This window comes from Electrona antarctica (assembly GCF_951216825.1).
Source record: "Electrona antarctica genome assembly, contig: scaffold_55, whole genome shotgun sequence".
Lineage (NCBI taxonomy): Eukaryota > Metazoa > Chordata > Actinopteri > Myctophiformes > Myctophidae > Electrona > Electrona antarctica.
In genome coordinates, this window is record NW_027638720.1 from 505,154 (window position 1) to 528,093 (window position 22,940).

A 22,940-nucleotide genomic window follows, 5' to 3' on the forward strand; every position below is an offset into this window, starting at 1 on the left:
TTTACACTAGTTCTTTCGTCTCGAGGGATGGAGCTCGTTAACTTTTATTGATAACGAGCAGCTTATCGATCAGGAGACGGTTCTGATCCAGACGGTTCTGATCCAGACGGGTCTGATCCAGACGGTTCTGATCCAGACGGTTCTGATCCAGACGGTTCTGATCCAGACTGTTCTGATCCAGACGGGTCTGATCCAGACTGTTCTGATCCAGACGGGTCTGATCCAGACGGTTCTGATCCAGACGGGTCTGATCCAGACGGTTCTGATCCAGACGGGTCTGATCCAGACGGTTCTGATCCAGACGGGTCTGATCCAGACGGTTCTGATCCAGACGGTTCTGATCCAGACGGTTCTGATCCAGACGGGTCTGATCCAGACGGTTCTGATCCAGACGGGTCTGATCCAGACGGTTCTGATCCAGACGGGTCTGATCCAGACGGTTCTGATCCAAACGGTTCTGATCCAGACTGTTCTGATCCAGACGGTTCTGATCCAGACGGTTCTGATCCAGACGGGTCTGATCCAGACGGTTCTGATCCAGACGGGTCTGATCCAGACGGTTCTGATCCAGACGGTTCTGATCGAGACGGTTCTGATCCAGACGGTTCTGATCCAGACCACTGTAGAGCACTTTCTATTATTTTGTGTAAAGACAGGAGACGATACATTCTGAACAGAACCAGTATATTTTACTAGAACCTTCAACTACAGAACTTTACTAACAGACGGAAGGAAATTAGAACTTTTTACCAATACAATAATATTAAAGAAACTGTTTTTGATTGATTGATTGAAATATTTATTAACAGTTTTCAGAATTACAGTGCATTTCAAGCACAAACTCAATACAAAGACTGTTAACTGTGAGTGGACGACCCAATTAAGCATTACACTTGTTTACAAGAGGGTCCACCTTGTTCAATTCATCAAAACATTTAGAGACGTACAAATAGACACTAGAGACGTTCTATATAGTCAAAGAACAGGACAGGAATTCATCATAAACTGGTTAATATGTGTACTGTCACTTTAAAAGCGTAATGTAGTTTCCCCGGACAGCGCTGGTTGGCAGGTATCAGTACACTTTTAGACCCACATGTTTGTGCCAGCGTGGATGATTGACTTGATTGTTTACTCTATGAGCCCAAAGCTTATCGATACCGGGTACTCTATGAGCCCAAAGCTTATTGATACCGGGTACTCCATGAGCCCAAAGCTTATTGATACCGGGTACTCCATGAGCCCAAAGCTTATTGATACCGGGTACTCCATGAGCCCAAAGCTTATCGATACCTGGTACTCTATGAGCCCAAAGCTTATCGATACCTGGTACTCTATGAGCCCAAAGCTTATCGATACCTGGTACTCTATGAGCCCAAAGCTTATCGATACCTGGTACTCTATGAGCCCAAAGCTTATCGATACCGGGTACTCTATGAGCCCAAAGCTTATTGATACCGGGTACTCTATGAGCCCAAAGCTTATTGATACCGGGTACTCTATGAGCCCAAAGCTTATTGATACCGGGTACTCTATGAGCCCAAAGCTTATTGATACCGGGTACTCTATGAGCCCAAAGCTCCATGAGCCCAAAGCTTATCGATACCGGGTACTCTATGAGCCCAAAGCTTATTGATACCGGGTACTCCATGAGCCCAAAGCTTATTGATACCGGGTACTCTATGAGCCCAAAGCTTATCGATACCGGGTACTCTATGAGCCCAAAGCTTATCGATACCTGGTACTCTATGAGCCCAAAGCTTATCGATACCTGGTACTCTATGAGCCCAAAGCTTATCGATACCTGGTACTCTATGAGCCCAAAGCTTATCGATACCGGGTACTCTATGAGCCCAAAGCTTATTGATACCGGGTACTCTATGAGCCCAAAGCTTATTGATACCGGGTACTCTATGAGCCCAAAGCTTATCGATACCGGGTACTCTATGAGCCCAAAGCTTATTGATACCGGGTACTCCATGAGCCCAAAGCTTATCGATACCGGGTACTCTATGAGCCCAAAGCTTATCGATACCGGGTACTCTATGAGCCCAAAGCTTATCGATACCGGGTACTCTATGAGCCCAAAGCTTATTGATACCGGGTACTCTATGAGCCCAAAGCTTATTGATACCGGGTACTCCATGAGCCCAAAGCTTATCGATACCGGGTACTCTATGAGCCCAAAGCTTATTGATACCGGGTACTCTATGAGCCCAAAGCTTATCGATACCGGGTACTCTATGAGCCCAAAGCTTATTGATACCGGGTACTCTATGAGCCCAAAGCTTATTGATACCGGGTACTCCATGAGCCCAAAGCTTATCGATACCGGGTACTCTATGAGCCCAAAGCTTATTGATACCGGGTACTCCATGAGCCCAAAGCTTATCGATACCGGGTACTCTATCGGGTACTCAAAATAAAAAATTGAACAACGGTTGATTTGTGTTTTCTTCATCTCTTTCTGCTCTCCGGATTGTGGTTTCAGTTTGGCAAGGTTTGTATCCGACCGTGTGTGTGTGTGTGTGTGTGTGTGTGTGTGTGTGTGTGTGTGTGTGTGTGTGTGTGTGTGTGTGTGTGTGTGTGTGTGTGTGTGTGTGTGTGTGTGTGTGTGTGTGTGTGTGTGTGTGTGTGTGTGTGTGTGTGTGTGTGTGTGTGTGTGTGTGTGTGTGTGTGTGTGTGTGTGTGTGTCTGTGTGCCTGTGTGCCTGTGCCTGTGTGCTCATGTGTGTACATATCGTTGTGTTGTGAACTGAAGTTATCAGTGTGTAGTTTTATCTTTCGATGTAAAATTGGTGAGAATCTCCGCTTTGCAAAGGTCAAAGGTCAGTGCTCTCTTGACCTCGTGTGTGTGTGTGTGCGCGCGCGTGCATGTGTTGAATCATATGACTCATATTTTTACTGTGTGGACATTGTCTGTGTGTTTTGTTCGGTGGGGGGTTGGGTTGGTGGTCTTGTCTTCTTCCTGTGCGATGTGTGGTAATTCGCTGTAATCAGTAGCCTAATGCAGGGACCCCCAGGGGTCCTGGAGGGAGTTCCAGGGGGTCCCCAGCTAAATGATAGTTTGGAACCAAATGGACCCTTATGGGTCTGTAACTCAGAGTTAAATTGACATTGATTTTACAATATAAATCGGGGGTCCCAGAGATAGAAATGCCACCTCTTGAGTCCCCTGGGGTTTAAGAGGGTAAATGGGGGGTCCGTAGACTAATGCATGTCAAACTGGGGAGTCCTTGAAATTAAACGGGTTGAGAGTCACTGCTAGATCCGTAAAAATCTTCTCTTATGAGGGTCCCTGGCATATCTCTTCTAATGGGGGTCCCTGGCATATCTCTTCTAATGGGGGTCCCTGGCATATCTCTTCTAATGGGGGTCCCTGGCATATCTCTTCTAATGGGTTCCCTGGCATATCTCTTCTAATGGGAGTCCATGGCATATCTCTTCTAATGGGGGTCCCTGGCATATCTCTTCTAATGGGGGTCCATGGCATATCTCTTCTAATGGGGGTCCCTGGCATATCTCTTCTAATGGGGGTCCCTGGCCTATCTTTTCTAATGGGGGTCCCTGGCATATCTCTTCTAATGGGGGTCCCTGGCATATCTCTTCTAATGGGGGTCCCTGGCATATCTCTTCTAATGGGGGTCCCTGGCATATCTCTTCTAATGGGGGTCCCTGGCATATCTCTTCTAATGGGGGTCCCTGGCCTATCTTTTCTAATGGGGGTCCCTGGCATATCTCTTCTAATGGGGGTCCCTGGCATATCTCTTCTAATGGGGGTCCCTGGCATCTAGACCTAGTCAGCGACTATATAAAACAACTAAACTATAAAACAAGAAACATGACATAGTCATATTTGTCAGGTGAAACAAGCTAGCGCTGTCTCCGTTGCACGTTGTCTTTCCTGCTCTCCAGTTTAGCTCGTAACGTTTGGCGGTGTTCTCAGGCGCTCCGCTCCGCGCTGTGGTGTTGCAGAGTGTGGGCTGGGCTGGACATTGCAGATGTCCGCGGTGCGCGTGTCATAGCTTATAAGGCAGCCAAACATGACTAGGTCGCTATACTACGCGATTGGCTGGTGACGTTTAGGCGGCATGGGGGCATTGGGGGCGACTCCCATTGATGACTAGGTTGCTTACATTTCATGAGCTTTCATTGGTCAAGTTTCACCTGACAAAAATCCAGTCCTTTGATCAGAACAATATTGAGTCTATACTCATTATTGCAAATGAGATTAATCATATCTTAATTTATTGTTTATATATTCATTTATATATGCATATATTTAAGCATCATTTATATAGTCATATATATATTTTATACATCATATATTAATATATTATTACATATATTTCTGTTATATTGAGTCTCCTCACCGCGGTGCGTTTCCAACAGACTACATCCGCAGTGTGTCCTTGCCGGTGCAGTTGCAGTGCGAGGCCACCGGGGGGGGCAGCAGCAGCAGCGAGCACGGCTCCGTCAGCCCAGACTGCGACTCCAAACACGACGTTTTCTTCCACAAGAAGAACCGCTCCAGCTCCGAAAACCTGCTGAAACCGACCAACGCCAGCTACCTCAGGTGTGTGTGTGTGTGTGTGTGTGTGTGTGTGTGTGTGTGTGTGTGTGTGTGTGTGTGTGTGTGTGTGTGTGTGTGTGTGTGTGTGTGTGTGTGTGTGTGTGTGTGTGTGTGTGTGTGTGTGTGTGTGTACAATTTCAATCAGACAAATTTTAATCCAGAGTGATTTACAGTAAGCAAGAACAACACATGGTAATAGAGCATCACAGTCCCGCCCCCTTTATGACGACGCCAGGCCCAGTCCCGCCCCCTTTATGACGACGCCAGGCCCAGTCCCGCCCCCTTTCATGACGACGCCAGGCCCAGTCCCGCCCCCTTTCATGACGACGCCAGGCCCAGTCCCGCCCCCTTTCATGACGACACCAGTCCCGCCCCCTTTCATGACGACGCCAGGCCCAGTCCCGCCCCCTTTCATGACGACGCCAGGCCCAGGACATAATTCCCAATGCATTTCCCCTCATAGACATTTCAAAACGTATTTATTTAAAGACCTTTTAAGCGTCGTACGAAGCCAACTCGAGTCGTGACAAATCATGACAACAAACACAATATTTTGACCAAACAAATAATTACAAAGAAGAAAAACAACAACAAAAATGTTGTAACCTTCCGTTTTTTTCTTCTTTCTAATTATTTGTTCGGCCCAAAACATTGTGTTTATTGTCATGATTTGTCACAACTCCAGTTGTCTTCGTCCGCGGCGTAAACGTCTTTAAATAAATACTTTTTGAAAAGTCTGAGGAAAATGAACGGGGAATTATTTTCCGGGTCTCTCGAGGCGGCGGGGCTAATATCCGTCTAATATCTACGTAATGGAACTATGCGTATACATTTTAGAGTGTCTACATAAAATACTATCTAAGTTAGATAAGTTGAGTCTTTGCATACGCCTGTAAGGTCGTTGAGGCTAGGGGAGGGGCTACGGGCTGAGATGGAGTCTGAAGAGGTGGGTTTTCAGACTACGGAGGAAGATTAGGAGTGAGTCTGTAGTTCTGACTGCAATGGGAAGTCCATTCCATAGTTTAGATTGGGAGTGAGTCTGTAGTTCTGACTGCAATGGGAAGTTAATTCCATAGTTTAGATTGGGAGTGAGTCTGTAGTTCTGACTGCAATGGGAAGTTCATTCCATAGTTTAGATTGGGAGTGAGTCTGTAGTTCTGACTGCAATGGGAAGTTCATTCCATAGTTTAGATTGGGAGTGAGTCTGTAGTTCTGACTGCAATGGGAAGTTCATTCCATAGTTTAGATTGGGAGTGAGTCTGTAGTTCTGACTGCAATGGGAAGTTAATTCCATAGTTTAGATTGGGAGTGAGTCTGTAGTTCTGACTGCAATGGGAAGTTCATTCCATAGTTTAGATTGGGAGTGAGTCTGTAGTTCTGACTGCAATGGGAAGTTCATTCCATAGTTTAGATTGGGAGTGAGTCTGTAGTTCTGACTGCAATGGGAAGTTAATTCCATAGTTTAGATTGGGAGTGAGTCTGTAGTTCTGACTGCAATGGGAAGTTCATTCCATAGTTTAGATTGGGAGTGAGTCTGTAGTTCTGACTGCAATGGGAAGTTCATTCCATAGTTTAGATTGGGAGTGAGGCTGTAGTTCTGACTGCAATGGGAAGTGCATTCCATAGTTTAGATTGGGAGTGAGTCTGTAGTTCTGACTGCAATGGGAAGTTAATTCCATAGTTTAGATTGGGAGTGAGTCTGTAGTTCTGACTGCAATGGGAAGTTCATTCCATAGTTTAGATTGGGAGTGAGTCTGTAGTTCTGACTGCAATGGGAAGTGCATTCCATAGTTTAGATTGGGAGTGAGTCTGTAGTTCTGACTGCAATCGGAAGTTAATTCCATAGTTTAGATTGGGAGTGAGTCTGTAGTTCTGACTGCAATGGGAAGTGCATTCCATAGTTTAGATTGGGAGTGAGGCTGTAGTTCTGACTGCAATGGGAAGTGCATTCCATACTTTAGATTGGGAGTGAGTCTGTAGTTCTGACTGCAATGGGAAGTTCATTCCATAGTTTAGATTGGGAGTGAGTCTGTAGTTCTGACTGCAATGGGAAGTTCATTCCATAGTTTAGATTGGGAGTGAGTCTGTAGTTCTGACTGCAATGGGAAGTTAATTCCATAGTTTAGATTGGGAGTGAGTCTGTAGTTCTGACTGCAATGGGAAGTTCATTCCATAGTTTAGATTGGGAGTGAGTGTGTAGTTCTGACTGCCATGGGAAGTTCATTCCATAGTTTAGATTGGGAGTGAGTGTGTAGTTCTGACTGCAATGGGAAGTTCATTCCATAGTTTAGATTGGGAGTGAGTCTGTAGTTCTGACTGCAATGGGAAGTGCATTCCATACTTTAGATTGGGAGTGAGTTTGTAGTTCTGACTGCAATGGGAAGTTCATTCCATAGTTTAGATTGGGAGTGAGTCTGTAGTTCTGACTGCAATGGGAAGTTCATTCCATAGTTTAGATTGGGAGTGAGTCTGTAGTTCTGACTGCAATGGGAAGTTCATTCCATAGTTTAGATTGGGAGTGAGGCTGTAGTTCTGACTGCAATGGGAAGTTCATTCCATAGTTTAGATTGGGAGTGAGGCTGTAGTTCTGACTGCAATGGGAAGTTCATTCCATAGTTTAGATTGGGAGTGAGTCTGTAGTTCTGACTGCAATGGGAAGTGCATTCCAGAGTTTTGGGGCCAGAAGGGAGAAGAGTTTGGGACGTGTGGGGCGTTGTCCAGGTGTTTTTAATGAAGGTACTTCCAGCTTCCCTGCGTTGGCTGATCTGAGTGCGTGGGAGGGTTTGTAGGGTTCAATCATACTTGCTATGATATGGGGGAGCCATGCTTTTGGTTGCTTTGAATGCCAGCATCAGAGTTTTGTATTCTGTGTGGGCAGCGACCGGGAGCCAATGGGGGGAGCGGAGAAGGGGGGGGGGGGGGGGGGGGGGAGGGGCAGCGACCTGGAGCCAATGGAGGGAGTGGGATGGGTCAGTCACTGTGACCTCTGACCTCATGCTCCAGTGATTTTTACAACCGCTGTTAGAATTACAGGCACGGAACACACGCACACACACACACACACACATGCAAGCACACGCACACACGCAGGCACACGCGCAAGCACACGCACACACACACTCTCTCTCTCCTGTGCACACAGTGTCTCCAGGTGAAGCTTGTATTTTGTAAACGGACAGAAAGACAGGCTGGTTTATCATTCAGTCATAAATCAGATCAGATCAGGTCTGTTCTGCTTTGTGTGTGTGTGTGTGTGTGTGTGTGTGTGTGTGTGTGTGTGTGTGTGTGTGTGTGTGTGTGTGTGTGTGCTTGTGTGCGTGCGTGCGTGCGTGCGTGCGTGCGTGCGTGCGCGCGCGTGCGTGCATGCGCAGTGTTATGAGGTCAGGAGGATAATGGTTTATTTATATTATGTAATAAACATCATTTTGTTCCTGTCGATATTAAAAAGTGCCTGAACTCATTAACATAAACCAGGGATAAAAAAATGTAATACAAACGAAATAAAAACAGCACACTGAAATTATATAATACCACGATTATTAAATTATGACCGATATCCGATCTCCGGTCATATCTGCCGATACCGATTCTGACCGATTCCGATATTATACAGAGGACCGCAATGAAAAATATATCTAGATAGCTATAAACACAACACGAGATCGGATAACTCAGAGCCTTAGATATAGACAGAGTTACGCAAACTGCGTTCACTTCATGGGGCTTCAGTCCAATGGAGGCTCTCCTACATAGACTTCTATTGGCTTCAGTCCAATGGAGGCTCTCCTACATATACTTCTATTGGCTTCAGTCCAATGGAGGCTCTCCTACATAGACTTATATTGGCTTCAGTCCAATGGAGGCTCTCCTACATAGACTTCTATTGGCTTCAGTCCAATGGAGGCTCTCCTACATAGACTTCTATTGGCTTCAGTCCAATGGAGGCTCTCCTACATAGACTTCTATTGGCTTCAGTCCAATGGAGGCTCTCCTACATAGACTTCTATTGGCTTCAGTCCAATGGAGGCTCTCCTACATAGACTTCTATTGGCTTCAGTCCAATGGAGGCTCTCCTACATAGACTTCTATTGGCTTCAGTCCAACAGAAGCTCTCCTACATAGACTTCTATTGAGAATGGGGACAACCTTTCTGTGTGGAGTTTGCATGTTCTCCCCGTGACCCCTAGGGTAGGTACCCTTACATGTTCTCCCCGTGTCCCCTAGGGTAGGTACCCTCACATGTTCTCCCCGTGTCCCCTAGGGTAGGTATCCCTCACATGTTCTCCCCGTGTCCCCTAGGGTAGCTACCCTCACATGTTCTCCCCGTGTCCCCTAGGGTAGGTACCCTCACATGTTCTCCCCGTGTCCCCTAGGGTAGGTATCCCTCACATGTTCTCCCCGTGTCCCCTAGGGTAGCTACCCTCACATGTTCTCCCCGTGTCCCCTAGGGTAGGTACCCTCACATGTTCTCCCCGTGTCCCCTAGGGAAGGTACCCTCACATGTTCTCCCCGTGTCCCCCTATGGTAGTTACCCTCACATGTTCTCCCCGTGTCCACTAGGGTAGGTACCCTCACAAAAAAACATGCAGTAACCCTGGTCACTGCCAGCCGGGGTGCCTGATGGAGGGGAAAGGAACTGGTTGGAATAACGTGTTCCTTCCACGCGCTACGTCCAACCAGGGAAACTCCCCCCTGTCAGGTGTAAAGGAGCAACTTGGACACTCATGCATGAAGGAAGCATGAGGTCAGTCTGTTGCTCTCCCCAGGTTGGCGGATGGTGTGTAGAGCCCAGGATCACATTAGATAATTGACACAGGGGTGAAAAATGGGTTACAAACTTGTGGGATAAAAAATATTTAAAAAGAAAAGTGAATGGGGACAACCAACTGGGACAAGTCCTGGACCGGAAGTAGGCAGACATGCACTGGACTCAGGGCAACAGCCCAGCTTTAATGAGCTTAAATCCCTTTATTTTAGATTGTTTTGTAGTAATAGTACAACATAAACATTACAGAGACTTTAGAGCCTAAAATAGCTCTTATTTGCGCCGCCCTCGTTGAAAACAATGTATTTCCAACTCCAGCTCGTCCCTCTCCATCCAGGCTGCATGAACAGCGCTCGAGTGCTCAGTTTCTGCCCCCTCAATGTCGTAACTCTTCTTGTGTAGGCCTCACTAGCTGAGGATGCCAGCTATCCCACCAGCTAAACATTTCCCAACAAACTCCACAGAGAAGGCGTTGTCTTTATGTAGTTTACTGGTCAATTTGTGAAACTATAACAACAAAATACAAACATTCCAAATTACTGTTACAATACAGAAAGCATGTGTCAAACAAACAAAGCTAATCTACAGAGTACAAATCACTTATCACTTAAGCTGATTGTAAAATACATCTGTACAAATGCAAACAACATGAAACAACATAAAATAACCTGCCATCATAGAATCAACAATCACTCACAGACATTGCTTTTAGCCCAAGAGAAGACACCAACAGCAGTCCACTGAAGCTGAAGACATCTGACTGACTGAATGAGCACAGCTGAAATATATGTTGCATCTAATTGCAAGCACAAGGCAAACATGAAAATAAGAAACCCTGGGGTACCACAGGGTGGTGCTGTTTCACAGAATAATTAAACATGACAACTGCACTGTGAGGGAAGAACTCTTCTGTTAGATGGTTCTGGTTGAACTATAACACCCTAATGGTTAACTATAACACCCTAATGGTTAACTATAAGACCCTAGTGGTTAACTATAACACCCTAATGGTTAACTATAAGACCCTAGTGGTTAACTATAACACCCTAATGGTTAACTATAACACCCTAATGGTAACTATAACACCCTAATGGTAACCATAACACCCTAATGGTTAACTATAACACCCTAATGGTAACTATAACACCCTAATGGTAACTATAACACCCTAATGGTAACTATAACACCCTAATGGTAACCATAACACCCTAATGGTAACCATAACACCATAATGGTAACTATAACACCCTAATGGTAACTATAACACCCTAATGGTAACTATAACACCCTAATGGTAACCATAACACCCTAATGGTAACTATAACACCCTAATGGTAACTATAACACCCTAATGGTAACTATAACACCATAATGGTAACTATAACACCCTAATGGTAACTATAACACCCTAATGGTAACCATAACACCATAATGGTAACTATAACACCCTAATGGTAACTATAACACCCTAATGGTAACCATAACACCATAATGGTAACTATAACACCCTAATGGTAACCATAACACCATAATGGTAACTATAACACCCTAATGGTAACTATAACACCATAATGGTAACTATAACACCCTAATGGTAACTATAACACCCTAATGGTAACTATAACACCCTAATGGTTCTGCCTCAGCGTCCAGATGGTTAACCATAACACCCTAATGGTTCTGCCTCAGCGTCCAGATGGTTAACCATAACACCCTAATGGTTCTGCCTCAGCGTCCAGATGGTTAACCATAACACCCTAATGGTTCTGCCTCAGCGTCCAGATGGTTAACCATAACACCCTAATGGTTCTGCCTCAGCGTCCAGATGGTTAACCATAACACCCTAATGGTTCTGCCTCAGCGTCCAGATGGTTAACCATAACACCCTAATGGTTCTGCCTCAGCGTCCAGATGGTTAACCATAACACCCTAATGGTTCTGCCTCAGCGTCCAGATGGTTAACCATAACACCCTAATGGTTCTGCCTCAGCGTCCAGATGGTTAACCATAACACCCTAATGGTTCTGCCTCAGCGTCCAGATGGTTAACCATAACACCCTAATGGTTCTGCCTCAGCGTCCAGATGGTTAACCATAACACCCTAATGGTTCTGCCTCAGCGTCCAGATGGTTAACCATAACACCCTAATGGTTCTGCCTCAGCGTCCAGATGGTTAACCATAACACCCTAATGGTTCTGCCTCAGCGTCCAGATGGTTAACCATAACACCCTAATGGTTCTGCCTCAGCGTCCAGATGGTTAACCATAACACCCTAATGGTTCTGCCTCAGCGTCCAGATGGTTAACCATAACACCCTAATGGTTCTGCCTCAGCGTCCAGATGGTTAACCATAACACCCTAATGGTTCTGCCTCAGCGTCCAGATGGTTAACCATAACACCCTAATGGTTCTGCCTCAGCGTCCAGATGGTTAACCATAACACCCTAATGGTTCTGCCTCAGCGTCCAGATGGTTAACCATAACACCCTAATGGTTCTGCCTCAGCGTCCAGATGGTTAACCATAACACCCTAATGGTTCTGCCTCAGCGTCCAGATGGTTAACCATAACACCCTAATGGTTCTGCCTCAGCGTCCAGATGGTTAACCATAACACCCTAATGGTTCTGCCTCAGCGTCCAGATGGTTAACCATAACACCCTAATGGTTCTGCCTCAGCGTCCAGATGGTTAACCATAACACCCTAATGGTTCTGCCTCAGCGTCCAGATGGTTAACCATAACACCCTAATGGTTCTGCCTCAGCGTCCAGATGGTTAACCATAACACCCTAATGGTTCTGCCTCAGCGTCCAGATGGTTAACCATAACACCCTAATGGTTCTGCCTCAGCGTCCAGATGGTTAACCATAACACCCTAATGGTTCTGCCTCAGCGTCCAGATGGTTAACCATAACACCCTAATGGTTCTGCCTCAGCGTCCAGATGGTTAACCATAACACCCTAATGGTTCTGCCTCAGCGTCCAGATGGTTAACCATAACACCCTAATGGTTCTGCCTCAGCGTCCAGATGGTTAACCATAACACCCTAATGGTTCTGCCTCAGCGTCCAGATGGTTAACCATAACACCCTAATGGTTCTGCCTCAGCGTCCAGATGGTTAACCATAACACCCTAATGGTTCTGCCTCAGCGTCCAGATGGTTAACCATAACACCCTAATGGTTCTGCCTCAGCGTCCAGATGGTTAACTATAACACCCTAATGGTTCTGCCTCAGCGTCCAGATGGTTAACTATAACCAGTGTTGTTTTCGTCGACTACCTTTTCTCACTGACGAAACTAAATGAAACTAAGCTATGATGACTAAAACTAAGACTAAATGTAGTGACAATTTTGTCAACAAATACAAACTAGACTAGTGGACAAGAGATCCAGTATAAGTCATTTTACACTTGGTTGTATGCTGAAAATAGCAGATCTACAAGCTCACAACGCGTTGCAGTGCGACGCGTTGTGAGCTTGTAGATCGGCTATTTTCAGCAAGTGTAAAAACAGTCATTGCGACGGCATCAAAATACATTTCAGTCGACTAAATCATCTGTACATTTAGTCGACTAAAATCTTATGATATTTAGTCGACTAAAACTAGACTAAACACTAAAACATTCCAGGTGACTAAAATGTTACTAAAACTACATGAAAAGCTATTCAAGAGACTAATGACTAAAACTAAAATAGAATTATTCTGCCAAAAACAACACTGGCTATAACACCCTAATGGTTAGCTATAACTCGTTAATGGTTCTGCCTCTTGGGGCAGCGGTGGCCGAACGGTTTACGGAGCGGTCTTGTTATCGGAAGGTCGCCAGTTCGTATCCCCGGCACGTTAAAATTACCACCGCTGAAGTGCCCTTGAGCAAGGCATTGAACCCCTACCATGAAATGTTCTATGAGCAGGGTCTGGCTGTAAACAAGTTCGTCGAGCTTAGTCCATTCACCCTGGGTAAACAAAGAACTTTGCTTTGCTTTGCCTCAGGCCTCATTCACACGTACCAAACACCAATCAAGCAAATGTTTCGTAGTTTTTTTGGGCCACCACAATGCTTTTCCAATGGGTGTCACATGTTTGACCAAACATTTCACCCTTTGTCAAGTCCCGCCCGTGGTTCTGCCCCTCTTCGCACCCATTGGTTGCCGCTTCGTGGTTGGACAAAAATCCTCTCTCTCCATCCACTACCATTTAAATAACAGGTTTTTCAGTTGCTTCGTATTGATATTCTGTGCGTTCAGTTCTTATTGTAAACTTTGTTTCAGTAAAAAGGAACATCACAGGTGCAGCACGGCGACTGCAGGGCAGGTCATGTTGGTTTTTTATTTTTTCCAAAAATTATGTTTTAGCAAATTCAACATAAACTAGGCGGAACCAGGGCGGAACAAGGTAGAGCCTGCTGGTTAGTCAGTCAGGGACCAAGCAGAACGCTGACAAAGGGTGAATTGTGTTTGATTGCTGATTGCTGGTGGTGTTCTGCCCCTCCCCCCTCATCAAACAAAAATGTTTGGTCAAACCATGTGACTCCCATTGGAAAAGCATTGTGGTGGCCCAAAAAAAAAAAACGACCAAACATTTGCTTGATTGGTGTTTGGTACGTGTGAATGAGGCCTCAGCGTCCCAGATTGTTAGCTATAACTCGTTAATGGTTCTGCCTCAGCGTCCCAGATGGGTTAGCTATAACTCGTTAATGGTTCTGCCTCAGCGTCCCAGATGGGTTAGCTATAACTCGTTAATGGTTCTGCCTCAGCGTCCCAGATGGGTTAGCTATAACTTGTTAATGGTTCTGCCTCAGCGTCCCAGACGAGGGCTCGGTGTCGGAGGAGGGGCGCGGCAGCGCCACCCCGTCCCCGGAGGACCGTGATGGCGGTCTGTTCCTCCTGAAGAAGGACAGTGAGCGACGGGCCATCCTCTACAAGGTCCTCAACGAGGACCAGGACAAGGTCATCTCCAACCTGCTGGAGAACCACATCCAGGTATAGGGGGGAGTGTGTGTGTGTGTGTGTGTGTGTGTGTGTGTGTGTGTGTGTGTGTGTGTGTGTGTGTGTGTGTGTGTGTGTGTGTGTGTGTGTGTGTGTGTGTGTGTGTGTGTGTGTGTGTGTGTGTGTGTGTGTGTGTGTGTGTGTAAATCATTGCGGTGCGATGCAACACATTGTGAGCTTGTAGATCTGCTATTTATCAAACTATTTTTATACATTTGACAAGTTGAAATGGAACATTCTGCATGACTTTTACTTTTGGTACTTCAAGTACATTCTGTTAGCAATATGTTTTTACTTTCACTCAAATACATCTTGAATTCCAGACTTTTACTTGTAACGGAAGTTCCAGACCCAACCGGGCCGGTTCCAGGTCGAGCCGCCCCGCGTCCGAAACGGTTGAGAAATGACAGAGTTATCGTGTGGGGGTCCCCGGGAGTCCCCGGGGGGTCCCGGAACATCCAGATTCCCAGGAACCGGGCGGTCGGCTCGGACTTAATTCACAGGGGCCTGTTTGCTCTTTGAGATCGGTTTTGAAGGAGTCTAGGGATCCACATGTTGACCTCTCTCCTCCAGGGCAGCGAGGAGCTCCAGCTGTCGGTGGACCACATCAAGCAGATCATCTGCATCCTCAGAGACTTCATCCATTCCCCAGAGCGACGCGTCATGGCCTCCACCATCTCAAAGCTCAAGCTGGACCTGGACTTCGACTCCACCTCCATCAACCAGATCCAGCTGGTCCTGTTCGGCTTCCAGGACTCGGTCAGTCCATTCAGACCCAGCTGGGGTTCCCAAAACGTGTTCACGTCAAGGACCCCCAAATTGACCCCCTCATTAGACCCCCCTATTTGTAAAAGATATGCCGGGGACCCCCCTATAAGAGGATGCTCTAGCAGTGATTCTCAACCTGTTTAAGTTCCAGGACCCCCCAGTTTCACATGCATTAGTCTACGGGACCCCCCATTTAATGGAATTTCTATCTCTGGGACCCCCAATTTATATTGTAAAATCAATGTTAATTGAACTCTGAGAGTGTACAAATGGAACCAAATGTTTGGTTCCATTTGAACTGCTGTTTTCAGCAGCATGCAACCAAGTGTAAAAATCAGACTGTGTGTGTGTGTGTGTGTGTGTGTGTGTGTGTGTGTGTGTGTGTGTGTGTGTGTGTGTGTGTGTGTGTGTGTGTGTGTGCGTGTGCGCGCGCACGTCCAGGTGAACAAGGTCCTGAGGAACCACCACATCAAACCTCACTGGATGTTCGCCATGGATAACATCATCAGGAGGGCTGTCCAGGCAGCGGTCACTATTCTGATCCCTGGTGAGTCTAGAGGTCAGAGGTCACTATCCTGATCCCTGGTGAGTCTAGAGGTCAGAGGTCACTATCCTGATCCCTGGTGAGTCTAGAGGTCAGAGGTCACTATCCTGATCCCTGGTGAGTCCTAGAGGTCACTGAGGTCACTATCCTGATCCCTGGTGAGTCTAGAGGTCACTGAGGTCACTATCCTGATCCATGGTGAGTCTAGAGGTCACTGAGGTCACTATCCTGATCCCTGGTGAGTCTAGAGGTCAGAGGTCACTATCCTGATCCCTGGTGAGTCTAGAGGTCAGAGGTCACTATCCTGATCCCTGGTGAGTCCTAGAGGTCACTGAGGTCACTATCCTGATCCCTGGTGAGTCTAGAGGTCAGAGGTCACTATCCTGATCCCTGGTGAGTCTAGAGGTCAGAGGTCACTATCCTGATCCCTGGTGAGTCTTGAGGTCACTATCCTGATCCCTGGTGAGTCTAGAGGTCAGAGGTCACTATCCTGATCCCTGGTGAGTCCTAGAGGTCACTGAGGTCACTATCCTGATCCCTGGTGAGTCCTAGAGGTCAGAGGTCACTATCCTGATCCCTGGTGAGTCCTAGAGGTCACTGAGGTCACTATCCTGATCCCTGGTGAGTCTAGAGGTCAGACGTCACTATCCTGATCCCTGGTGAGTCTAGAGGTCAGACGTCACTATCCTGATCCCTGGTGAGTCTAGAGGTCAGACGTCACTATCCTGATCCCTGGTGAGTCTAGAGGTCAGAGGTCACTATCCTGATCCCTGGTGAGTCCTAGAGGTCACTGAGGTCACTATCCTGATCCCTGGTGAGTCTAGAGGTCACAGAGGTCACTAATATTAATTAAAAAATTAATAATAATGGACACCCACTGTGACCTGTGAACTCTGACCTCTCCATTAGGATGACCTCTGCAGTGATGTAAACATGTTTTCAATGTAATGAGTCCCAGGATGCAGGGATGGTCTTTTAGAAATGAGTCCCAGGATGCAGGGATGGTCTTTTAGAAATGAGTCCCAGGATGCAGGGATGGACTTTTAGAAATTAGTCCCAGGATGCAGGGATGGTCTTTTAGAAATGAGTCCCAGGATGCAGGGATGGTCCTTTAGAAATGAGTCCCAGGATGCAGGGATGGTCTTTTAGAAATGAGTCCCAGGATGCAGGGATGGTCTTTTAGAAATGAGTCCCAGGATGCAGGGATGGTCTTTTAGAAATGAGTCCCAGGATGCAGGGATGGTCTTTTAGAAATGAGTCCCAGGATGCAGGGATGGTCTTTTAGAAATGAGTCCCAGGATGCAGGGATGTTCTTTTAGAAATGAGTCCCAGGATGCAGGGATGGTCTTTTAGAAATGAGTCCCAGGATGCAGGGATGGTCTTTTAGAAATGAGTCCCAGGATGCAGGGATGGTCTTTTAGAAATGAGTCCCAGGATGCAGGGATGGTCTTTTAGAAATGAGTCCCAGGATGCAGGGATGGTCTTTTAGAGATGAGTCCCAGGATGCAGGGATGGTCCTTTAGAAATGAGTCCCAGGATGCAGGGATGGTCTTTTAGAGATGAGTCCCAGGATGCAGGGATGGTCTTTTAGAGATGAGTCCCAGGATGCAGGGATGGTCTTTTAGAGATGAGTCCCAGGATGCAGGGATGGTCTTTTAGAGATGAGTCCCAGGATGCAGGGATGGTCTTTTAGAGATGAGTCCCAGGATGCAGGGATGGTCTTTTAGAGATGAGTCCCAGGATGCAGGGATGGTCTTTTAGAGATGAGTCCCAGGATGCAGGGATGGTCTTTTAGAGATGAGTCCCAGGATGCAGGGATGGTCTTTTAGAGATGAGTCCCAGGATGCAGGGATGGTCTTTTAGAAATGAGTCCCAGGATGCAGGGATGGTCTTTTAGAAATGAGTCCCAGGATGCAGGGATGGTCTTTTAGAGATGAGTCCCAGGATGCAGGGATGGTCCTTTAGAAATGAGTCCCAGGATGCAGGGATGGTCTTTTAGAGATGAGTCCCAGGATGCAGGGATGGTCTTTTAGAGATGAGTCCCAGGATGCAGGGATGGTCTTTTAGAGATGAGTCCCAGGATGCAGGGATGGTCTTTTAGAGATGAGTCCCAGGATGCAGGGATGGTCTTTTAGAGATGAGTCCCAGGATGCAGGGATGGTCTTTTAGAGATGAGTCCCAGGATGCAGGGATGTTCTTTTAGAGATGAGTCCCAGGATGCAGGGATGGTCTTTTAGAGATGAGTCCCAGGATGCAGGGATGGTCTTTTAGAGATGAGTCCCAGGATGCAGGGATGGTCTTTTAGAGATGAGTCCCAGGATGCAGGGATGGTCTTTTAGAGATGAGTCCCAGGATGCAGGGATGGTCTTTTAGAGATGAGTCCCAGGATGCAGGGATGGTCTTTTAGAGATGAGTCCCAGGATGCAGGGATGGTCTTTTAGAGATGAGTCCCAGGATGCAGGGATGGTCTTTTAGAGATGAGTCCCAGGATGCAGGGATGGTCTTTTAGAGATGAGTCCCAGGATGCAGGGATGGTCTTTTAGAAATGAGTCCCAGGATGCAGGGATGGTCTTTTAGAGATGAGTCCCAGGATGCAGGGATGGTCTTTTAGAGATGAGTCCCAGGATGCAGGGATGGTCTTTTAGAAATGAGTCCCAGGGACATTTTAACGAGTCCATAGTCATATTTTGCCTTTTGTTTTTGTTACTGTTTTAGTTTGAGCTGCCGTTGAACATACTGTACTGTAGCCCCGAGGCAAGATGGCCGCCGGGTGAACTACGTCAGAGACTCCGCCTTGAGCCATCTAGCCTTTGTCAATGGTTAGAATGACCTGTGACCTGTGACCTTCGACCCCACAGAGCTGCACACCCACTTCGGCCCGGCGTCGGAGAGCGAGGGCGTCGACAAGGACGACGAGGTGGACGTGGAGGAGGCGGAGTTTACCGCCCCCGCCCCCGACGACACCCCGGGAGGCCACGCCCACCACCACGCCCACCACCACGTCGACCCCTCCCACTCCTCCACCTCGGGGGTGAGCAGCGCGCTAAGCTCCGCCCACAGCTCCCATGAGCCTCTGCTGCAGCGCTCGCCGCCGCTGCTGCTGCACCACCACTACCAGCCACTGGGGGCGCAGCTGGGACGCCTCAAGCAGGAGACCAACAGGTACGCTACGCGGCCAGTTGTTTAACCCCATTCTGGGCGGGAACCTCTTTTGGTGTTCTAAGCATTATGTTATGCCTTAGCTATTGAAAAATAGCAGATCTACAAGCTCATAGCGCGGCACCGAGTGCAGTATAAACCTTTATCTCTGCTGCCCCCCTCAGGCTGCTAGAGGAACTGCAGTATAAACCTGTATCTCTGCTGCCCCCCTCAGGCTGCTAGAGGAACTGCAGTATAAACCTGTCTCTCTGCTGCCCCCCTCAGGCTGCTAGAGGAACTGCAGTATAAACCTGTCTCTCTGCTGCCCCCCTCAGGCTGCTAGAGGAACTGCAGTATAAACCTGTCTCTCTGCTGCCCCCCTCAGGCTGCTAGAGGAACTGCAGTATAAACCTGTCTCTCTGCTGCCCCCCTCAGGCTGCTAGAGGAACTGCTCCACAAGGAGAAGGAGTACCAACACATCCTGAAGAGCACTCTGCAGCAGAGGTCACATGACCTGGAGCTGGCCCGCCTCCGACACAGACCGGCAGGTACGGACCGCCTGATTGGCTGACTGACTGATTGAGTGATTGGTTGGTTGGTTGATCGATTGGTTTGTTGATCTCTCTCTCTCTCTCTCTCTCTCTCTCTCTCTCTCTCTCTCTCTCTCTCTCTCTCTCTCTCTGCAGACGTAGCTCCGCTTCCCTCCATCTTCCACGTGTCAGCTGACCATGAGCCTGACAAGCAGCTTGCTGATTGGCTAAAAGAGCAGCGGGCGGATCCCGACACCATAGAGAAGGTGAGAAATAGTTCTCGCTACATAACATGTTTTATATGTGTTAGCATGTTTAATAACATGTTTTAAATGTGTTAGCATGTTTAATAACATGTTGTATATGAGTTAGCATGTTTAATAACATGTTTTAAATGAGTTAGCATGTTTAATAACATGTTGTATATGAGTTAGCATGTTTAATAACATGTTTTATATGAGTTAGCATGTTTAATAACATGTTTTATATGAGTTAGCATGTTTAATAACATGTTTTATATGTGTTAGCATGTTTAATAACATGTTGTATATGAGTTAGCATGTTTAATAACATGTTTGATATGAGTTAGCATGTTTAATAACATGTTTTATATGAGTTAGCATGTTTAATAACATGTTTTAAATGTGTTAGCATGTTTAATAACATGTTGTATATGAGTTAGCATGTTTAATAACATGTTTTATATGAGTTAGCATGTTTAATAACATGTTTTAAATGTGTTAGCATGTTTAATAACATGTTGTATATGAGTTAGCATGTTTAATAACATGTTGTATATGAGTTAGCATGTTTAATAACATGTTGTATATGAGTTAGCATGTTTAATAACATGTTTTATATGAGTTAGCATGTTTAATAACATGTTTTATATGTGTTAGCATGTTTAATAACATGTTGTATATGAGTTAGCATGTTTAATAACATGTTTTATATGAGTTAGCATGTTTAATAACATGATTTAAATGTGTTAGCATGTTTAATAACATGTTTTATATGAGTTAGCATGTTTAATAACATGTTTTATATGTGTTAGCATGTTTAATAACATGTTGTATATGAGTTAGCATGTTTAATAACATGTTTTATATGAGTTAGCATGTTTAATAACATGATTTAAATGTGTTAGCATGTTTAATAGCATGTTTAATAACGTGTTTTAAATGTGTTAGCATGTTGTTAATAACATGTTTTATGTATGTTACCATGATGTTGTTCTGTATGTTAACATGTTGTTAACAACATGTTGTTAACATGTTGTTAACATGTTTAATAACATGTTCTGTGTTGTCAGTTCCTGGCGGAGGACTTCACGCTGCACGACATTCTCAACGATGTCACCAAGGACGACCTGCACTTCCTGCGCCTCCGGTAGGCAAGCTGTGGTCCGCGGACCCCCTAGGGGTCCACTGGCACCCACTAGGGGTCCACTGTCTGGGGACCCCCTAGGGGTCCACTGGGACCCACTAGGGGTCCACTGTCTGGGGACCCCCTAGGGGTCCACTGGGACCCACTAGGGGTCCACTGTCTGGGGACCCCCTAGGGGTCCACTGGGACCCCCTAGGGGTCCACTGGGACCCCCTAGGGGGTCCACTGGGACCCCCTATGGGGTCCACTGTTCCACTGGGACCCCCTAGGGGTCCACTGTCTGGGGACCACGTAGGGGCCCACTGTCTGGGGACCCCCTAGGGGTCCACTGTCTGAGGACCCCCTAGGGGTCCACTGTTCCACTGGGACCCACTAGGGGTCCACTGTTCCACTGGGACCCACTAGGGGTCCACTGTCTGGGGACCCCCTAGGGGCCCACTGTCTGGGGACCCCCTAGGGGTCCACTGTCTGAGGACCCCCTAGGGGTCCACTGTTCCACTGGGACCCACTAGGGGTCCACTGTCTGGGGACCCCCTAGGGGTCCACTGTCTGGGGACCACGTAGGGGCCCACTGTCTGGGGACCCCCTAGGGGTCCACTGTCTGAGGACCCCCTAGGGGTCCACTGTTCCACTGGGACCCCCTAGGGGTCCACTGTTCCACTGGGACCCACTAGGGGTCCACTGTCTGGGGACCCCCTAGGGGCCCACTGTCTGGGGACCACGTAGGGGCCCACTGTCTGGGGACCCCCTAGGGGTCCACTGTCTGAGGACCCCCTAGGGGTCCACTGTTCCACTGTGACCCCCTAGGGGGTCCACTGGGACCCCCTATGGGGTCCACTGTTCCACTGGGACCCCCTAGGGGTCCAATGGGACCCCCTAGGGGGCCACAGTCTGGTCTCTAGACTCCTAGAATCTAGAGATATAAGACTAATGAATAAGACATACTCTCATATAGATAAATGATCTCTCTCTCTCTGTGTTTCTCTGTCTCTCTCTCTCTCTCTCTCTCTCTCTCTCTCTCTCTCTCTCTCTCTCTCTCTCTCTCTCTCTCTCTCTGTGTCTCTCTCTCTCTCTCTCTCTCTCTCTCTCTCTCTCTCTCTCTCTCTCTCTCTCTCTCTCTCTCTCTCTCTCTCTCTCTGTCTGCCTGTATGTCTCTCTCCCTCAGGGGCGGGGTGCTGTGTCGCGTCTGGCGGGCGATCCAGAGGCACAGAGAGCGAGAGAGGCTGAGGGTGGAGGAGGAGGCATGAGTGATGCATGCTGGGATACACGGTCTTCAGCTGCACGCACGCACGCACGCACGCACGCACGCACGCACGCACGCACGCACGCACGCACGCACGCACGCACGCACGCATCTTTTCTCTCTCTCTCTCTCTCTCTCTCTCTCTCTCTCTCTCTCTCTCTCTCTCTCAGTCATTTGGACTTTGCGTCAGTCTCCAACTCTCTGCTGGGTCCAGAACCTTTAAGGGCTCTATTCCTGGGCTCTGGCCTGACAGAACCTTTAAGGGCTCTATTCCTGGGCTCTGGCCTGACAGAACCTTTAAGGGCTCTATTCCTGGGCTCTGGCCTGACAGAACCTTTAAGGGCTCTATTCCTGGGCTCTGGCCTGACAGAACCTTTAAGGGCTCTATTCCTGGGCTCTGGCCTGACAGAACCTTTAAGGGCTCTATTCCTGGGCTCTGGCCTGACAGAACCTTTAAGGGCTCTATTCCTGGGCTCTGGCCTGACAGAACCTTTAAGGGCTCTATTCCTGGGCTCTGGCCTGACAGAACCTTTAAGGGCTCTATTCCTGGGCTCTGGCCTGACAGAACCTTTAAGGGCTCTATTCCTGGGCTCTGGCCTGACAGCGCGCCGCGTGTTCGAGTCCCGTTCATGACGACCGTTGTTGCTATTCTACTCCACTACAACTCGGAGCCAAACTTTGTACTTTTACTCCATTACAATTATTTGAAAAGTTTAGTAACTATTACATTACATTAACCACTTCAACCCTACACATTTCGGCCATTTGAAAATAGCCGATGCTTGTAGATCTGCTATTTTCAAAAGATTTTGTTACACATTTTGAACTTGTGAAATGGGACATTCTGCACAATGAGTTATTTTACTTTTAGTACTTTAAGTACATTTTGATGCCGATACTTTTGTACTTTTACTCAGGTACATTTTCAACTCCGTACTTTTACTTGTAACGAAGTAGTGCTAAATTGCAGTATTGGCACTTTTATTCAAGTAAAACAATTGAG

At 47.1% G+C, this 22,940-nt stretch overlaps 1 protein-coding gene across 1 annotated transcript in view; it reads left to right on the forward strand.

Moving 5' to 3' along the window:
- Positions 1–21,941, forward strand: part of map3k15 (mitogen-activated protein kinase kinase kinase 15) — a gene marked incomplete at both ends in the record, with an annotated part of 96,075 nt that extends 74,134 nt beyond the window's left edge. Inside the window, 9 exons of the mRNA XM_079530687.1 lie at positions 4,392–4,575; positions 14,142–14,322; positions 14,902–15,087; positions 15,538–15,643; positions 18,499–18,802; positions 19,214–19,326; positions 19,465–19,574; positions 20,621–20,697; positions 21,860–21,941. Of these exons, the coding sequence (XP_079386813.1) occupies positions 4,392–4,575; positions 14,142–14,322; positions 14,902–15,087; positions 15,538–15,643; positions 18,499–18,802; positions 19,214–19,326; positions 19,465–19,574; positions 20,621–20,697; positions 21,860–21,941 (1,343 nt within the window). The remainder of the gene's footprint in view (positions 1–4,391; positions 4,576–14,141; positions 14,323–14,901; positions 15,088–15,537; positions 15,644–18,498; positions 18,803–19,213; positions 19,327–19,464; positions 19,575–20,620; positions 20,698–21,859) is intronic.
- Between the last annotated feature and the right edge of the window lie 999 nt (positions 21,942–22,940).